Below are 18,880 nucleotides of genomic sequence, written 5' to 3'. Positions count from 1 at the left end.
GTATATGGAAGAGGGAGGAAGTAAATGGTTGCAGGGGAAGGTTCCGTGGCAGGGAATTGGAAGCAAAGGAGGGGTAGACTAGGGTGTCCCAGAGGGAACAGTCCTCATGGAAGGCTGACAGGAGTGGGAGGGGTTTATGTCTTGCAGTGGCATCCTGCTGGAGGTGGCAGAAATGGTGGCTAATGAGCCTACTTTGTTACTTTCTTCTTTGATATCTGAGATTTTTCAATGTCATTGGCAGTTCTGCATGTTGACATCATTTTGCTGGAGATCTCCCACAGCTGGTAGCCAAATACTGGGGTGGCATGGTGGCTCAGTAGTTAGCACTGCTACCTCACCTCGCCAGGGAACCGGGTTCAAGTCCCACCTCAGGCACCAGTCTGTGTGGAGTTTGCACATTCTCACCGTCTGCGTGGGTCTCCTCGTACAATCCAAAGATGTGCAGATCAGGTGAATTAACCATGCTAAATTGCCCATAGTGTTAGGCACATTAGTTACAGGGAAATGTGTCTGGGTGGATTACCCTTTGGAGGGTCAATGTGGACTTATTGGGCCAAAGGGCCTGTTTCCATACTGTCAGGAATCTAATGTAAAAGCAAGCTCCATCCCTACTATCACTGAACACAGTGAAGAAATGGTATCCTCCTTTTTCTTCATACTACTTAGTAACCTCTATTCGTCTATCACTTTCTCATTTTTAATCTACTTCTCACTACTGTATTGTGTAATATCCAGTTCTCCCTTCTAACCCTTTAATAATTCTAAGTCCTAGTAAGATAATACTTGGGTGGATGCTGAAGTAAATATAGTGACACTGAATGGTCTAGAGATTGCTCTAATCTTAGCAGTATATGGCTTTCCATATTATAATCTATAGAATACAAAATACATTAAAGAAACTATTAGAAACTTTGTCAATTCACCAATGCCTTTCAAAGTAAAAAATATACAATTTATGCTCTCATCATGCCAAAGTATAACCTGTACATGGTAAGTGATCATTCAAATTGGGAGAGGTTGACATGATTGTGGCCCATGTGATGCTCCCAATTTCATAAGGGGGTAAGTCTTCCACAGTTGGCATGTTCATTTAGGTCAATATCATTTATTTTTAAAATTGCCAGGCCTTCATTATGCAGCTCCACAAACTAATACCATTGAATCATTTTGCTGTGAAAATTACAAGTTGCTGTCACAGTGGAGTCAAAGAAAAAAATACTTTATTCCATAAGGACTTAGCACATCAGATCCATTTTTATAATACTTTGGTGGCCAACTCTGCATTCTTCAATTTTTTTGAACTTTAATCCAATATTAGACTTGTACTCATCCACACCAAGACTGCCTTGTCCCAAGCTGATCTTTCCTAAAATGATTTCTAATCAGCCATTATAAATAAATCTATTAACAGGGTAACGTTCGTAAATGTTTGAACCAATCATTGCCTGTGCATTCAAATTCCTTGTTACCCTGTGACTTGGTGAAAAGCAGCTCATTAATTTCTTGAGAAATGGGAACATTACAAAGCAATGCTGTTATGTCCTGACTGGTCAGTTCCATTGAATCATATTATTAAACTGGGCAAGCAGAAATTGAGAGTCTGACTGATGCATATACCTCTGGAAAGAAATTGGTGAATTCTAATATTTCAAAAAGTATAAAAATATAGACCATGTATTTAAATGCTCTCCCAACTCCAAATAGGCTAGTTATGTTACAAACTGCAAAAACATCCTAATTAGGTTACAAGAGTACAGACTAAAGAATCAATTTAGAAACTGCTTTGCCCTCACTCAATGATTCCCACCTTGAAAATAATTAAGTCATTCTCAATACGATGATTTAAGTTATCTCCCGTTATTCAGTTTGTCTGTATTTCTGCAATAGCAATATCTCCAAAAACAAAATTCCCCATGCCAAAAATCAAACTTGGATAGAACTTTGTCTTGCTTCCCAGATGTGAACTGTTTTTGCATACTACTCTCCAGTATAGAAGCTGCCTAATTTTCATTCTCAATGATGTTAATGGAAAATAAATTTGGATAGATTCTATCATGGGTGCCTGGATCCATAATCTCCATTCTAAGGGGTGACAAATTGAAAAGCTACTAAAATTTACAACTTTAAAATTGCTTCCCAAAAGCCACAAGAAACTGAAAGTCAATCTAACTTAAATGTTATCTCTCAAATTATGTAAGTTTTGTGATTCTCATAGTAGTATTAACAAATAAGTATTCGTGGTACACCTCTGAAATGGAACATTATATTATAAAGCTGAAAGACACTTTAGATATCTGCAACCTGTGAACCAAACATTCTCTTTCTGGCTTAGACTTCAGCAAATTACATGAATTACGAAAATGTCCACCACTCAAGTACATTTCATGATACAGAAATTCAAATTACAAAGCATTTTAATATTAATGTATTCAATCTATTTATAGTGGAGTTTCTGCAACGTGCTAATTGATGAAATTTTACTTACCCTCCTTTAAACCAAAGCGGCTTGGGAAGATCACCAACCCCTTCCCCAAGTTGTGCCTGTGATAAAAACAAATTTATTTGCAAAAATGCAACATATTTCATATTCTTTAGTATGAAAGCTCAATATTTCATTGTACAGCTGATTTTATCACCTGCTTTACTCCCAATATATTTCCCAATGTGCTTTGATAAATACTGTCTGAAGTATTTTAATAGAGTTTTGCTGTCTGTATGATAAACCAAAACAAAAATAAATCACATAATAATGTGAAAATTAGAAAAAGTTTATTTAGAAAAGTTAGGCAGCAACAGTAAGTCATTTTTACTTCTCATAACACCTAGAATATACTGCTTCATTTTATACATGGGAGTAAATACCCACGATGAGAAGAAGCTGTTTGGTTCATCAACAAATTCCAACCAAAGTCATTACCTTAGCATTACCTTCTCTTTCTACCACAACATGGATATCCTATACCATTCATTCCAAAAAGACAAACAATGCCTGAAAATTTTGCTAAACCCTCCATTCCAATTTTCAACAGGTATTAATTAAGCTTCCTCGAGTAATTTTGGTTGGCTGCAGATAGATTACTTTCTCTCAGTCAATTCTACTTATTGACCATCTCGTATTGGGGATGAGGAAGGAAACCTTGCTAAATGTCTATTAACTTTGTATGAATTACATGATTCAAACTGGCAATTCAACAAGCTCCATTAACTAATTATATACAATAAATATTTTTCTGCATCAAAGAAAACTTATCAAGGGCTAGCAATAGCTAGCAGTAAAATTGATTAAGAGTAGTTGCATGTTACTCTAACTCTAATTTTCTCCATTTTGAAAACTAAGATATGCAACCAACCAGACTGGACAGTCAATCAATCAGGCTGGTTGCCAGGTGAGCTGGCGGAGCCAAAAGTTGCATATTGTAGAGTGTTTTTCCCTCGTATTATGCACATTACTGAACTGTTCCAGCCCATTTCCAATTAATTGGCAAGAGTCTGATTCTCTGAAGTCTACCATTTCCTCTAATCTTCAAAAAGTACATCCAAAATGATAATGGTTTGGAAACAAATTCTCAGTCTGAGAATGCCTTTCTTAGATTAGCAGTAAGAGGCATTCAAAAATAACTCTTCATGAACATTCCCTCTCCACCAAAATATATTTATTTCTCCAAAGTAATTCATCTTAGAAAGAACACTCCATGTTGTGGATTATCAACATTTGGTAGAGCATAGATTATAGAGATGTACAGCACAGAAACAGACCCTTTGGTGCAACTCATCTGTGCCAATCCAGATATCCAAAACCAATCTAGTCCCAATTGCTAGCACCTAGCCCACATTATCCCCCCAAACCCCTCCCATTCATATCCCCATCCAGATGTCCTTCAAACACCGTATCTGCACCAACCTCCACCGCTCCCTCTGGCAGCCCACTTCACACACGCACTACCCTCCATGTGAAAAAGGTTGCCCCTTTAGGTCCTCCCAGATCTTTCCCTCGCCCCTTACATCTACACCTTCTAGTTCTGGACTCTCCCACCCCAGGGAAAAGACTATATCTATTTACCCTATCGTTGACCCTCACAATTTTATAAACCTCGACAAGATATTCTCATCGAGTTACAGTGCTGCCTCAGAACCTTTTCTCAGATGGAATCTCCCAAAATTGGCTCAATCAATGTTCGTTGACCTGTACCTCAAGACTCCCAAGAATGTTTTGTAAAATAATCTATCATAACAACGCCATTTAATTTTGCTACAAGTAATCTATTTGTTTTGCCACCTTTTCCATTTTAAGTTAATCAACAAATTTGTTCTTGTTAGACGTACATATTTTTAAATGCTTCATTCGGCAAACATAAATATCCCATCAGTAGAGTCAGAATCATAGAGATGTATAGCATGGAAACAAACCCTTCGGTCCAACTCATTCATGCCGACCAGACATCCCAACCTAGTCCCACTTGCCAGCATCTGGCTCATATCCCTCTAAACTCTTTCTATTCATATACCCATCCAGATGTCTTTTAAATGTTGTAATTGTACCAGCCTCCACAAGTTCATTCCATACACGCACTACTATCTGCGTGAAAACATTAGGTCCCTTTTATATCTTTCTCCTCTCACGTTAAACCCTCTAGTTTTGGACTCCCCCACCCCACGGAAAAGACTTTGTCTATTTATCCTATCCATGCCCCTCATGATTTCATAAACCTCTATACAGTCATCCCTCAGCCTCTGATGCTCCAGGGAAAACAGCCTTAGCTAATTCAATCTCTCCCTGTAGCTCAATTCCTCCAACCCTGGCAACATCCTTGTAAATCTTTTCTGAACCCTTTTAAGTTTCACAACATCTTTCTGATAGGAAGGAGACCAGAATTGCACAGAGTATTCCAAAAGTGGTCTAACCAATGTCCTGTACAGCTGCAACATGACCTCCCAACTCCTGTACTCAATACTCTGACCAATAAAAGAAAGCATACCAAACGCTTTCTTCATTATCCTGTCTACCTGCGACTCCACTTTCAAGGAGCTATGAACCTGAACTCCAAGGTCTTTTTGTTCAGTAAAACTCCCCATGTGGGCGGCACGGTGGCATAGTGGTTAGCACTGCTGCCTCACAGCACCAGAGACCCGGGTTCAAATCCCGCCTCAGGCGACTGACTGTGTGGAGTTTGCACGTTCTCCCCGTGTCTGCGTGGGTTTCCTCCGGGTGCTCCGGTTTCCTCCCACCGTCACAAAGAGGTGCAGTTCAGGTGAATTGGCCATGCTAAATTGCCCGTAGTGATAGGTAAGGGGTAAATGTAGGGGTATGGGTGGGTTGCGCTTCAGCGGGTCGGTGTGGACTTGTTGGGCTGAAGGGCCTGTTTCCACACTGTAATGTAATCTAATCTAAAATTCCCAGAACCTTATCATTAAGTGTATAAGTCCTGCTAAGATTTGCTTTCCCAAAATGTAGCATCTCACATTTATCTAAATTAAACTCCATCTGCCACTCCACAGCGCATTGGCCCACCTGATCAAGATCCCATTGTAATCTGAGGTAACCTTCTTTGCTACCCACTACACCTCAATTTTAGCATCATCTGCAAACTTACTAACTATACCTCTTATGCTCACATCCAGATCATTTATATAAATGACAAAAAGTAGTGGACTCAGCATCGATCCTTGTGGCACTGCACTAGTCACAGGCCTCCAGTCTGAAACAACCCTCCACCACCACCCTCTGTCTTCTACCTTCGAGCCAGTTCCATATCCAAATGGCTAGTTCTCCCTGTATTCCATGAGATCTAACCTTACTAACAGTCTTCCATGAGGAATCTTGCTGAAAGCCTTACTGAATTCCATAAAGATTACGTCTACCGCTCTGCCCTCATCAATCCTCTTTGTTCCTTCAAAAAACTCAATCAAGTTTATGAGACATGATTTTCCACACACAAAGCCATGCTGACTATCCCTAATCAATCCTTGCCTTTCCAAATTCATGTACCTCCTGTCTCTCAGGATTCCATCGAATAACTTGCCTACCATCGACATCAGGCTCACCAATCTATAGTTCCCTGGCTTGTGCTTATCACCTTTCTTAAACAGTGGCACCACGTTAGCCAACGTTCATTCTTCCAGCACCTCACCTGTGACGATCGATGATACAAGTATCTCAGCAGGGGGCCCAGGAATCACTTTCCTACCTTTCCAAAGAGTTCTGGAGCATACCTGATCAGGTCCTGAAGATTTATCCACTGTTATGCATTTCAAGACATCCAGCACCACCTCCTCTGAATTATGGACATTTTTCAAGATGTCACCATCAATTTTGCATTCTATATCTTCCATGTCCTTCTCCACAGTAAACACTGATGCAAAATACTCGTATAGTATCTCCCCATATCCTGCGGCTCCACACAAAGGCCATCTTGCTGATCTTTGAGGGCCCCTAGTCTCTCCCTAGTTACCCTTTTGTCCTTAATGTATTTGTAAAAACCCTTTGGATTCTCCTTAATTCTACTTGCCAAAGCTATCTCATGTCCCCTTTTTGCCCTCCTAATTTCCTTCTTAAGTATACTCCTACTGACTTTATACTCTTCTCAGGATTCTCTTGATCTATCTTGTCCATACCTGACATATGCTTCCTTTTTCTTAACCAAACCTTCAATTTCTCTCGTCATCCAGCATTCCCTACACCTACCAGCCTTTCCTTTCACCCTAACAGGAATACACTGTCTCTGCACTCTCATTATCTCATTTTTGAAGGCTTCCTGTTTTCTAGCTGTTCCTTTAGCTGCGAACATCTGCCCCCAGTCAGCTTTTGAAAGTTCTTGCCTAATACCATCAAAATTAGCCTTCCTCCAATTTAGGACTACAACTTTTAGATCTGGTCTATCCTTTTCCATCACTATTTTAAAATTATAGCAATTATGGTCACCGGCCCCAAAGTGTTCCCCCACTGACACCTCAGTCACCTGCCCTGCCTTATTTCCCAAGAGTAGGTCAAGTTTTGCACCTTCTCTAGTAGGTACATCCACACACTGAATTAGAAAACTTTATTGTTCACACTTAAATTCCTCTCTATCTAAACCCCAACACTATGGCATTCCCAGTCAATGTTTGGAAACTTAAATCCCTGACCATAACCACCCTATTCTGACAGATAACTGAAATTTCCTTACAAATTTGTTTCTCACTTTCCTGCTGACTATTAGGGGGTCTATAATACAATTTCAATAAGGTGATTATCCCTTATTTCTCAATTCCACCCAAATAACCTCCTTGGATGTCTTTCTGGGAATATCCTCCTTCATAACATCTGTAATACTATCTCTTATCAAAAACGCCACTCCCCCTCCTCTCTTGCCTCCCTTTCTGTCCTTCCTATAGCATTTGTGTTCTGGAACATTAAGTTGCCAGTCCTGTCCATCCCTGAGCCACATTTCTATAATTGCTATGATATCCCAGTCCCATGTTCCTAACCATGTCCTGAGTTCATAGGCCTTCCCTATTAGGCAAGGAGAAAGTGAGGACTGCAGATGCTGGCGATCAGAGCTGAAAATGTGTTGCTGGAAAAACGCAGCAGGTCAGGCAGCATCCAAGGAACAGGAGAATCGATGTTTCGGGCATAAGCCCTTCTTCAGGAATGAGGAAAGCAGGCTAAGATAAAAGGTAGGGAGGACGGACTTGGGGGAGGGGCATTGGAAATGCGATAGGTGGAAGGAGGTTAAGGTGAGGGTGATAGGCCGGAGTGGGGTGGGGGCGGAGAGGTCAGGAAGAAGAGGGAGTCACGGAGGGAATGGTCTTAACCTCCATGTACAGCGTACCATCCGCCGTCATTTCCGCCAGCTCCAAACGGACCCCAGCACCAGGGATATAATTCCCTCCCCTCCCCTATCAGCGTTCCGAAAAGACCACTCCCTCCGTGACTCCCTTGTCAGGTCCACTCCCCCCACCAACCCAACCTCCACTCCCAGCACCTTCCCCTGCAACCGCAAGAAATGCAAAACTTGCTCCCACACCTCCCCCCTTACTTCCCTCCAAGGCACAAATTCACCTGCACCTCCACACACATCATCTCTTGCATCTGCTGAACCCGATGTGGCCTCCTCTATATTGGGGAGACAGGCCGCCTACTTGCGGAACCATTTCCAACGCCCCTCCCCCAAGTCCCTCCTCCCTACCTTTTATCTTAGCCTGCTGGACACACTTTCCTCATTCCTGAAGAAGGGCTTATGCCCGAAACATCGATTCTCCTGTTCCTTGGATGCTGCCTGACCTGCTGCGCTTTTCCAGCAACACATTTTCAGCTTCCCTATTAGGCCTCTTGCATTGAAATAAATGCAGTTTAATTTATTCTCTGCTTTTTCAATGTCTGCCTGACTCACTTCTTTTCTCAAATGTACCATTGATCTTTATCCTCACCATCTCCCTGGGTCCCCCCTCCCCCAAATACTAGTTTAAATCCTCCTGAGCAACTCTGGCAAATCTCCCTGCCAGTATGTTAGTCCCCTTCTAATTCAGGTGCAATCCATCCTTCTTGTACAGGTAATCAAAACATATTAGAAATTGTCTGCTGTTATTTTTTCAGTGAAGTAATTTTTCAAATGTTGAAAAAGAAATGTAAGGGTTGTCTCACTCGCAATGAAAAGGAAAGCAGACTTACTTCTTGAATCTGCATACGAACTTTATTAAAAGCTCGGATCCAGTTGGCTTTGGCCCTCGATATGGTAGAATGTTCTTCCTCTTCATTTCTGAAACTGAGAAGGTTATAACTGTTTGGAAAAAACAATTAAAATAACTCTTCCACGGAATAAAATTTCTCACAAATTTAAGACTAGGCAAGACAAACATATTGTGATTTTTTTTTATTGTTAGAGGCATCTCTCCACATTTTGTTCCACAATTTTCTTCTGTCCATTCTAATTTTCTACCGTCCATTCTAAGTCTCTCTTTCTTTAATGTACTGACTTTTGCAAGCAAAGTTTTCAACAAGCACTAATAACTCAGTCCATAGTATCTCAGTTCACATCTGAATATTGCTAAATTCTCAATCTTGGAGTCTGATCATTTTCCCACCTAGGACAAGATTCTGTGCACCTTGCAACAAGTGAGGGGTCTGATGTCTTCAGTAGCAACTGACTAACTGTCCCGATGAGCAAGAATATTCACCAGATCAAGCATAAATCAGACACTTAACAGCTTAAAGGCAATGTGAAACATGCAACTCTATATTGAAGTCCTATGAGACGCTGCCAAACCGAAGTCAACAGCTTCGGAAGATCATTGCTGGAGGTCTAAGCTTAAAGAGTTCAAATAAAGTCATAGAGTTATACAGCATGAAAACACACTTTGGTCCAACGCATCCATGCTGACCAGATAATCTAAAATTAATCTAGTCCCATTTGCCAACATATGGTCCATATCCCTCTAAACCCTCCCTATTCATATACCCATCCAGATGCCTTTTAAATGCTATAATTGTACCAGCCTCCACCACTTCCTCTGGCAGCTCATCCCACACGTGCACCACTCTCAGTGTGAAAAGGTTGCCCCTTAGGTTCCTTTTAAATTTTTCCCCTCTCACCTTAAACCAGTTTGGGCTCCACTACCATGAGGAAAAGACCTTGGCTATTCATCCTATCCGTGCCCCTTATGTTTTAATTAACCTCTATAGGGTCACCCCTCAGCCTCCAACACTTCAGGAAAAATAGCCCAGCCTATTCAGTCTCTCCCTACAGCTCAAACCCCCCAACCTCGTCTATATGCTTTTAATTTTTTCTGAACTCTTTCAAGTTTCACAACATGTTTTCTATAAAACGAGCCTCAACATGACCTTCCAACTCCTATACCAATGCACTGACCAATAGAGGCAAGCATACCAAACATCTTTTTCACTATCCTGTCTACCTGTGACTCTACTTTCAAGGAACTATGAACCTACACTCCAAAGTCCAGTGAGAAGTGCTTTTATTTTGGGAATTGCAGGTTGCAATGAGATGGCAGTAAGGATATTACAGGCACTGTCCCTGCCTTGATTCAGACAGAAAGGAGACCAACTCTCTTTCTAACCCTCATCCCAGCCCAGCAGGCAAGTTGCCCTGGTTTTCCCTCATTGGTAAACTAGCCACAACTGGTAGGAAGGCAAGTATTTGGGCCAGTGAGGATTTGATATCCTTAAACAGCCTTTTAATTTGTGGAAAATTGAGATGATTGCCCATGGATCATCTCATCCAGCACTTAATTGATAAGTGTGGCAACTGTCTCTCCAATGCCGACTGACCCAATTAGTTGCCCTTCTTACCACCTTCCCCACCATCTGCATTGATGGGATAATTGTGCCGCTGGTCTTCCTACAGGTATCCTTTCCAAAAACATACAGGAAACCAAGTTAATTTTCTGTACCATACTTCCTTTGATAAGCAACCTTTTATTCCACTTCAATCTAATCACATTCAGGCTGCACCTTCATCATTTGAGTATACCTTTCAAGGTAGGGAAAGAACTAGCAAAGTGAAGAAAATGCAAGAAAAAAGGAATGGTTCAAAGAAGTGAAAAAAATATCAGAAGGAGAGAGAGAGACTGCAGACAAATTCAATATTAAAGATTATAATTCCAGAATACAATGTAAAACATGAAGTTGTAGGAAAAAAATATTCCAAATTTGTTTCTTAAAAATCAGGTCTACTTGACTGCTAATTTGCTTTGAATCTCACTAGGATACACTATTTGAAAATGAATTTGACATTTTGTTGTAAAGGAGGTCAGATGTGAAAATTGGGATAGAGAAAAAGACTGACTAAAAGACAACATCTTTCAAAATGTCAGAGATGGCCTACATTTTAGTCTTGATATGCAGCTGGCTTAAAAAATTGATATAATGAGGTTTTGTTTGGATGTCATTTTGAGACATCATTCCCCAATAGCTAACTATTTAAAAAGTATATAAAACACGCAGAACTTCATAGAATTCTTACGTTTCTAGTTGTTTTTCTTCAACCTGCTCTGAAGTTATCTCAGTTTCAGGTGGGATTTCAACTGGTACAGAAACTGCTTCCTCCTCTTTAGGTTTCTCCTCATAAATTTCCTCCTCCTCCTTCTGGAACTCATCAGGTTCACTATAAATCTCCAGAGGTTCATTATCTTCTTTGTCCCAGTCCAAAGATTCTTTCTGACAGCTCACTGAGCTGTGGCAGGAGTGGTAAGAGTCCCCATCTCGTTCATCATCAATGTCTGAGCATTGCAGGCTCTCATTATCTGGATCAAAATCCTCACTGAGCTGGGAGCTGCCCTGGCTCAATTCAGCCGATGAAGCATATCTGCTGCTACCTGTCGGACTGCAAAAAATTACAATATTTAAACTGTCAATTTTAGATGGCAAACTAATTTGGTATGATACAAGAGTGCATTTTTAAAACATAAATTCTAATTGAGTATTTGCTCTACACAAATCAAAGTAACAAGGTTAAAGTATATGAGGAACAGATTAGGGATATAACCAATAATACATTAAAGGACATAACTAGTTTTTAAAAATAATCTCTTCTGCTCTTGGTTGAATGCAATCATCATTGGCTGCTTGAACTGAGGGGCAGACATGAAGACTTAGACAATCTGATAACACTGCTATACCTGACACTGACTAGTGCAACTATCTCATGTTAACAAATCACAACATGTACATGTTCACAGACTTAACCTTTCTGCAGCACCACTAAGTAATTCTGGGAACACAGGGAACATAAGGGTATGGGAAACAAAGCACCTCAGCTGGACTATCAAATCCTTAAGTATCATGAAAACTCTGGAACAAATCACCTGATATTTTATGAAGGTAAGGGACCACATGAGAAAACTAATGGCTCTTATATTTTACCGACTCTCGTAAAGATGGTGGAGGAAATTTCCTCTTCTGCTCACCATATGCATTAACAACCACTAAAATTTACGATATGTCTGAACATTCACAACAATAAAAAAAAGCCAAAGTGAAAATATCTGATTTTAACACTTGAGTTCTATCAATCATAGCATACACAACCCAGGTATTCTAGATTAAAAATCTGTGCAATTTCATGCTCATTAAAACACCTTTCCTATCCCTACCATGATAATGAAGTAGAGTTTTATAAGATTTATTTCAAGGTCTAAGAAGGTGTGTAAATTTATTACAATGTGTTCAGTAAGAATTTTTCCAATGTTACAGCAAGTGAAGTCACATTTTAATAGATAGTTTATTTTAAATATTACTCCAATTGTTTCACTTAATATAATATTGATCATAAACATGTAAACTATAATAATACAAATAACAAAAACTCTTCCAAATTAATGCTAGAAATTAGCAGGAAGAAAAGGACTTGGTGTTGCATTTATCCTGCTACAGCATTTTTAGTTTAAAAAGCCTAACCTGTTGTGTTACTTAGAACACAATTAATTGCATATTTATTTTACTGAATTTAATCCATAAATTACAATGGTAACTGACTAGAAGATGAGCAAAAGAAAAACTGGTTATTTATTCTTCTCGGCATATGGCACCAAGACTTTCTATAACATATTTAACTCAGGTACAAAGTATTGTGTCAATCACATATTCAAAGGGGCGTTTTTTGTTTGCATTATTAATGACAGGCAATTTTCAAAGGAGTTCAAATGATGACAGCTATGGAGATGCCTTAAGCTAATTGTCTATTAAACTAGCTGAAAGGTTAACATTAGGTTCAAGCTAAAAAATGGGTTTTTTAAAAAAAAACTGGATAAAAATTGTTCAGGAGAACTTCAAGGCATTTTTTAATGTTAACCATTTTATAAAGCTGATGTTGAAGAACTGGGTAGGTAGTCTCATACCTACTTGGTCAGATTGAAAGCTTCAGATATAGCTTTTAAACATTCCAAATTAATTTGAGACACTGAGCATCACCACTTGAAGTAAGAAAAAAGATAAATTAGACGCATTTCTGTACAGGACAATAGCAAGATTTGAAAAGGTTAAAAAAAAATGCTCATCTAATGCTGGTACAGATGATGAACTAACTCCAGATAGAACATACACAATAAGTACTGTTACATAAACTAAAGTGGTTAACAAGTAGGCAATTTCCAATTTAAAGGATATAGTACTGTACAGGTTTAAACAGAAAGAAGAGGGGCCATGTCTAAATCATACCAACATACATGTTGTGAAATTGACTTCTACTAATCTGATTAAAGTATGTGCCTGTACCAGGAAAAAGGATTAAAAAAATTAAACAGCTGTCAAGTATAAGATACCTATACATTTTAAAACCATTTTAATTAAATGAAATGATCTACAAATTTCATTTTTCAGATTACATTTCTGATAGGGGATAGACAAACCACTGATCCAATATTAAGCTTACATTATAGAAGAATGGAGACCAAAAGACGACCTTCTGGATAAGTGTAAAGGAATCATTGTGCTCTTACAGAAAGCCCACAATCTATTTAATCGTAGGTCAAATATTGCTGTCAGAAGACATTTTGTTGAAGCATTCCATCTTGCACTTATGATCCCAACTGATGTTATTACTAGACAAGACAGATCTCAGATTGAAATCAGACCTGAAAGTTCATATTTTCTTTTACTTTAACAAGGTGTGCTTTCACTGAAACAAGCACAGAATGTTACAGATTTGTTTTCAATAGTAAACAGAAGTCTGTTGTGCAAAAGAAATAAAAATCAAAATAGAATAATTTACATGTAACATAAATTTAAGATTTCAAATCTCATGGTAAAATATAATTTCATTATTCCCAACAGCACTCATTTACAGTACTCAAAAAATGTCCTTCTCGATCACATTTAGAAAACTTAATTTAATAATGCTTCAATTTTCAATCTTAAGAGTCTGAGAGCCTCTTCATTGAGCCTTCATCAACTGAGCCTTGAATTTCTCAACTTCAAATAATCTCTTCAGTGTTCCAACAAAAATTTCTGATCTGGAATGTTAAACTAAACTCTACACTGAAGTCATCTATTTCTTAACAGTTAAGCACCATTATACTTCTTTAAGACTACTGTTTTATATATCTAGCTTCAATTAAGACCTCTGCAATACTGAAACATGCATGTTTCCTACCCTCAAGACAAATCAACAACTCCATTCTAGAACCTTCTACCTGAAGCCTAATGCACAACTGTTTATTATGTTCACTTTTTTGTTTTTAAATAAAGACATCAACCTGGCAACAGAAATACTTACAAGTTAATAATTAAACCCCTTTATAGACAGACAAAACCCAAATGCCAGGAGTTAAAAATCAAAATGCTAAAATAAATATTAAAAAGTACATATATCTCACACCTTACATCGCACACTCGTCAGAAAAGATTAATAGCTTTGACAACATGTCTTTTTTCAGCTGTACTCAAGTTCAGTACTAACAAATGACTATGGTTATTATGGTTTTGTCACTTAGTCATGCTCTACTTTGCAGATGCTGAGGATCTGAAACTGAGCAGATCTGGCAGAATCTGTTGAGAGAAAGCAGAGCTAATGTTTCGAGTCCAGTGACCACTTTTCAGAACATTGGCGAAACATTCACTGTTTTCTCTCCACAGACACTGCCAGACTTGCTGAGTTTCTCTAGCAAATTCTGTTTTGTTAGTGATGCCCGACAATGGACATATCAGCCATAAACCTCTTTAAACAAAATAAAAGATATGAAAGTTAAGCATTTTAAATGGCGCAGAAGTAATTGTCAAATTCAATAATTGAACTGAAATAATACTGCACACTTTGCAGCATCTAAAATGAGCAGGTTGCATTGGCATGAAGTTGTGGTGGTACATCACTCAGACTGTCAATATTTGTAGTCAGTACTCTTCTGACAGCAACATCTGCAGACTACACAAAGTCAGTGGAGAACTTGTCCCTTTATGTTACAACACTCACTGTGAAAACTCTGAAGAAAGTTACATCTTGTTTAGTGAAGGATATGCTGTTTAGAAACCCAGTTGCAAGTTCTAATTACAACTGAAAAATTTCTTTGGCCAGGACAAGTAATCTTCTACCTGTACAACGTCAGATTTTTTCATTGCAATACAAATCACATTAAAATACAGAATCACAAAATTATTAAAGCTCAGAAAGAGGCCATTCAGCGCATCATGTCTGTGCAAGCTTTCTGCAGAAGCAATTCCCCTATCTTCCCTCCATAACCATGTATATTCTATCTTCTCAGGTAATTAACTGATTCTCTCATGAATATCTTGATTGAACTTGCTTCTACTATTCAAAGTTTGTGAGAAGATTTGTAGCTCGGGTGCTCGTTGCTGTGGTTCTGTTCGCCGAGCTGGAAGTTTTTGTTGCAAACGTTTCGTCCCCTGTCTAGGTGACATCCTCAGTGCTTGGGAGCTTCCTGTGAAGCGCTTCTGTGTGTTTCCTCCGGCATTTTTCGTGGCCTGTCCCTGCCGCTTCCGGTTGTCAGTTTCAGCTGTCCGCTGTAGTGGCCGGTATATTGGGTCCAGGTCTATGTGTTTGTTGATGGAGTTTGTGGATGAGTGCCATGCTTCTAGGAATTCCCTGGCTGTTCTTTGTTTGGCTTGCCCTATAATGGTAGTGTTGTCCCAGTCAAATTCATGTTGCTTGTCGTCTGCGTGTGTGGCTACTAGGGATAGCTGGTCGTGTCGTTTCGTGGCTAGTTGATGTTCGTGAATGCGGATCGTTAGCTGTCTTCCTGTTTGTCCTATATAGTGTTATACAGCAGAAACTGAAACACCTGATCAGCGGATCCAGACACTCTATACAATCAACACAGGAATTCTTGGACATCATCAGAAATATACACATAGACAAGGAAGAAACCATGGTCTCATTCGACGTAACGGCACTGTTCACCTCTATTGACAAAGCCCTAGCCAGAGAAACAATGGCACTCATCCACAAACTCCATCAACAAACACATCGACCTGGACCCAATATACCGGCCACTACAGCGGACAGCTGAAACTGACAACCGGAAGCGGCAGGGACAGGCCACTATAAATGCCGGAGGAAACACCACAGAAGCGCTTCACAGGAGGCTCCCAAGCACTGAGGATGTCACCTAGACAGGGGATGAAACGTTTGCAACAAAAACTTCCAGCTTGTTTCTACTATATTTGGGCATTCACTGTTAAAATAATTTTTCCCAAGTCATACTACTTATTTTGTCAATTACATTAAATCTGTGCCCCGCTGTTCTTGACCTTTCCACTACTTTTCCCCTCAATAAAATCAGTAAGGAGAAATAATAGCATGTATGTAATTGTCTTGCACAAGGTATCTCTATCTAATGTGACCAGTTCACTCAATCAAATCTCCTCAAAACATTTTCTGATTGAAGTTTGTACTAAGCTCATGCATCTTTAATGCTCGCACATCTTCCCTAAACTGCAGTGCCCCAGAACTGAGTTTCTCATTTTTGGTTCGGAACTGTGAGCTGAAATTTCCTTTTTTAAAGAAATGAAAGACCAAAGAAACTGATACTTGTCTATGGGGTCTGGCCTGGAAAGTTAATTGCAGATTGTTCTAAGAAGTCAGAGTGGGCAGATTGGAGGCAGATCGGGTCCAGAAAGAATTGTCTGGGTAAAAGGGATATTCTGGACCAATTGAGGCAGGGGTGGGGCTCAGCACCTCGGGTGACGGCATGTCAGATCCACAGTGACAAAGGGACACCAAGTCTGGTGCAGGGTGGATGGGTGAGTTTAGGGAGGGTCCAGGGAGGGTGAAGTGGGTTTGGATCTAGGGTGGGTGAAGGGGGCTCAGCATCTGGACAATGGTGGGTAGGGGCGGGTAGGGGGTTCAAGTCTAGAGAGGGGGGAGTTGAAACGAAGGGAGAGCCAGATGTGGAGCGGGGTAAAAAGGGTATATTTGGATCCATGAGTGGGAATGGTGTATGGGGTGGAGGGGGATTAGGTCATGAGCAAATAAGTGGGGTTAGCTCCCAGAGGGTAAAGGGGTACCAGTACTAGAGCAGAGAAAGGGCACTGGCTCCCAGGATGTTTGGGACAGGAGTGTTGAAGTGGGGAAGAACATCTGAAGTGAGGTGATGATTTTGGGTCCTGGTGGAGGAAGGAAATAGGTGTGTCAGGTCAACATCTGAAGGGAGATGTAATTGGGGTCTGAGAGATGAGTATGGAGTCAGTTGCATAGTTACTCAACACTTAGACTATATATTTAATAGTATAATGTTTACTGAGAAACTATTTACTTGATTTCATCATAGCCCTCTGAAGTCTCAGAGTTAAGTAGAGATTTTGAGGATTCCAGGTATCAGGCAATTGGTCAGACAATTACCTCTGAATCTACCATAATTAGGATTCTGCAGGGACCCATTTGCAATGCCCACCTACACTGGAACAACAATTTCCTGTGCACCAGAAATTCCAGACCAATGTAAGTAACTGTGGCCCGAGCAATGACCCCCATGGTACTCCACAGGTTTCCGTGCTGAAAATGCCTCCTTTATCCCAACTTTGTCTTCCATTAGTTAGCTAATCTTCTATCCATTCAAATAAAATACACCCAACACAATGAGCTTTTGTGTAATTAACTAACTTATGTGCAGAACTTTATTGAACACCTTTTGGAAGTCCAAATATATTACATATACTGGCTCTCCTTTATTTGTTTTGCTTGTGGTCTACTCAAATAATTCTAATAAATTTGTTTGACATGTTATCCCCTTCAGGAATCCAAGCTGACTCTGTTTGTGTTATGTATTTCGACATGCCTACTGTTAAATCCTTTATAACACATGTAAACACTTATCCAATGACTGATTTAATCTAACTAGCCTATAGCTGTCAGCACTTTTATGTCTCCCTCCCATTTTGAATAAGAATATTACACCAGCTGTTTTCTAATCCTCTAGAATTTTCCAGCATCGAAGAATTGTTGAAAGATTACTACCATAATAAAACTACTATAAATCACTAAAAAATAAAACATTTTGCACCAACAATAGCCATAGCCTGTTCCTTATGGTTATTCTCCAATTGATTATATGCATAGTATCTATGATTTTCCATTTTTTAGATCATTATTCTTCCTTTCTGACTCATTGAAGAAAGTGACCAATAAACTTTCTGGAAATTAATGAAAATGTATTCTATTGCTGTCTTAAAAACTATATTTATACTGGCACTGGAGTGTGTCCAGCAGAGATTCACACAGATGATCCCTGGAATGGTCGGCCTAACATATGATGAACGGGTGAGGATCCTGGCATTGTATTCATTGGAGTTTAGAAGGTTGAGGGGAGATCTAATAGAAACTTACAGGATAATTCATGGTTTAGAAAGGGTGGATGCTGGGAATTTGTTTCCATCAGGCAGGGATACCAGGACCTGTGGGCACAGCCTTAGAATTAGAGGGGGTCAATTTAAAACAGAAATGAAGAGATATTTCTTCAGCCAAAGAGTGGTGGGCCTGTGGAATTCATTACCATGGAGTGCAGTGGACGCTGGGACGTTAAATGTCTTCAAGGCAGAGATTGATAAATTCTTAATCTCGCAAGGAATTAAGGGATACAGGGAGAGTGTGGGTAAGTGGCATTGAAATGCCCATCAGCAATGATTCAATGGCAGACTTGATGGGCTGAATGGCCTTGCTTCCATTCCTATGTCTTAGAACATAGAACATAGAACAATACAGCGCAGTACAGGCCCTTCGGCCCTCGATGTTGCGCCGATCGAAGCCCACCTAACCTACACTAGCCCACTATCCTCCATATGCCTATCCAATGCCCGCTTAAATGCCCATAATGAGGGAGAGTCCACCACTGCTACTGGCAGGGCATTCCATGAACTCACGACTCGCTGAGTAAAGAACCTACCCCTAACATCTGTCCTATACCTACCCCCCCTTAATTTAAAGCTATGCCCCCTTGA

The 18,880-nt window shown here is 39.8% G+C and overlaps 1 protein-coding gene across 18 annotated transcripts in view; it reads right to left on the bottom strand.

The window, feature by feature from the left end:
• LOC122565310 (protein unc-13 homolog A) overlaps positions 1–18,880 on the bottom strand; it is a 428,982-nt gene that overhangs the window by 211,721 nt on the left and 198,381 nt on the right. For all 18 annotated transcript variants that reach the window (XM_043721144.1, XM_043721135.1, XM_043721136.1 and 15 more), the window contains 3 exons: positions 10,959–11,318; positions 8,648–8,741; positions 2,486–2,541 (listed from right to left, as the gene is read on the bottom strand). In XM_043721144.1, coding sequence (XP_043577079.1) covers positions 2,486–2,541; positions 8,648–8,741; positions 10,959–11,318 — 510 coding nt within the window. The remainder of the gene's footprint in view (positions 1–2,485; positions 2,542–8,647; positions 8,742–10,958; positions 11,319–18,880) is intronic.

Source organism: Chiloscyllium plagiosum, chromosome 31 (genome assembly GCF_004010195.1).
Source record: "Chiloscyllium plagiosum isolate BGI_BamShark_2017 chromosome 31, ASM401019v2, whole genome shotgun sequence".
Taxonomy (NCBI): domain Eukaryota; kingdom Metazoa; phylum Chordata; class Chondrichthyes; order Orectolobiformes; family Hemiscylliidae; genus Chiloscyllium; species Chiloscyllium plagiosum.
Note: the sequence above shows the minus strand (reverse complement) of the source record. Positions and strands in the feature narration are given on the sequence as shown.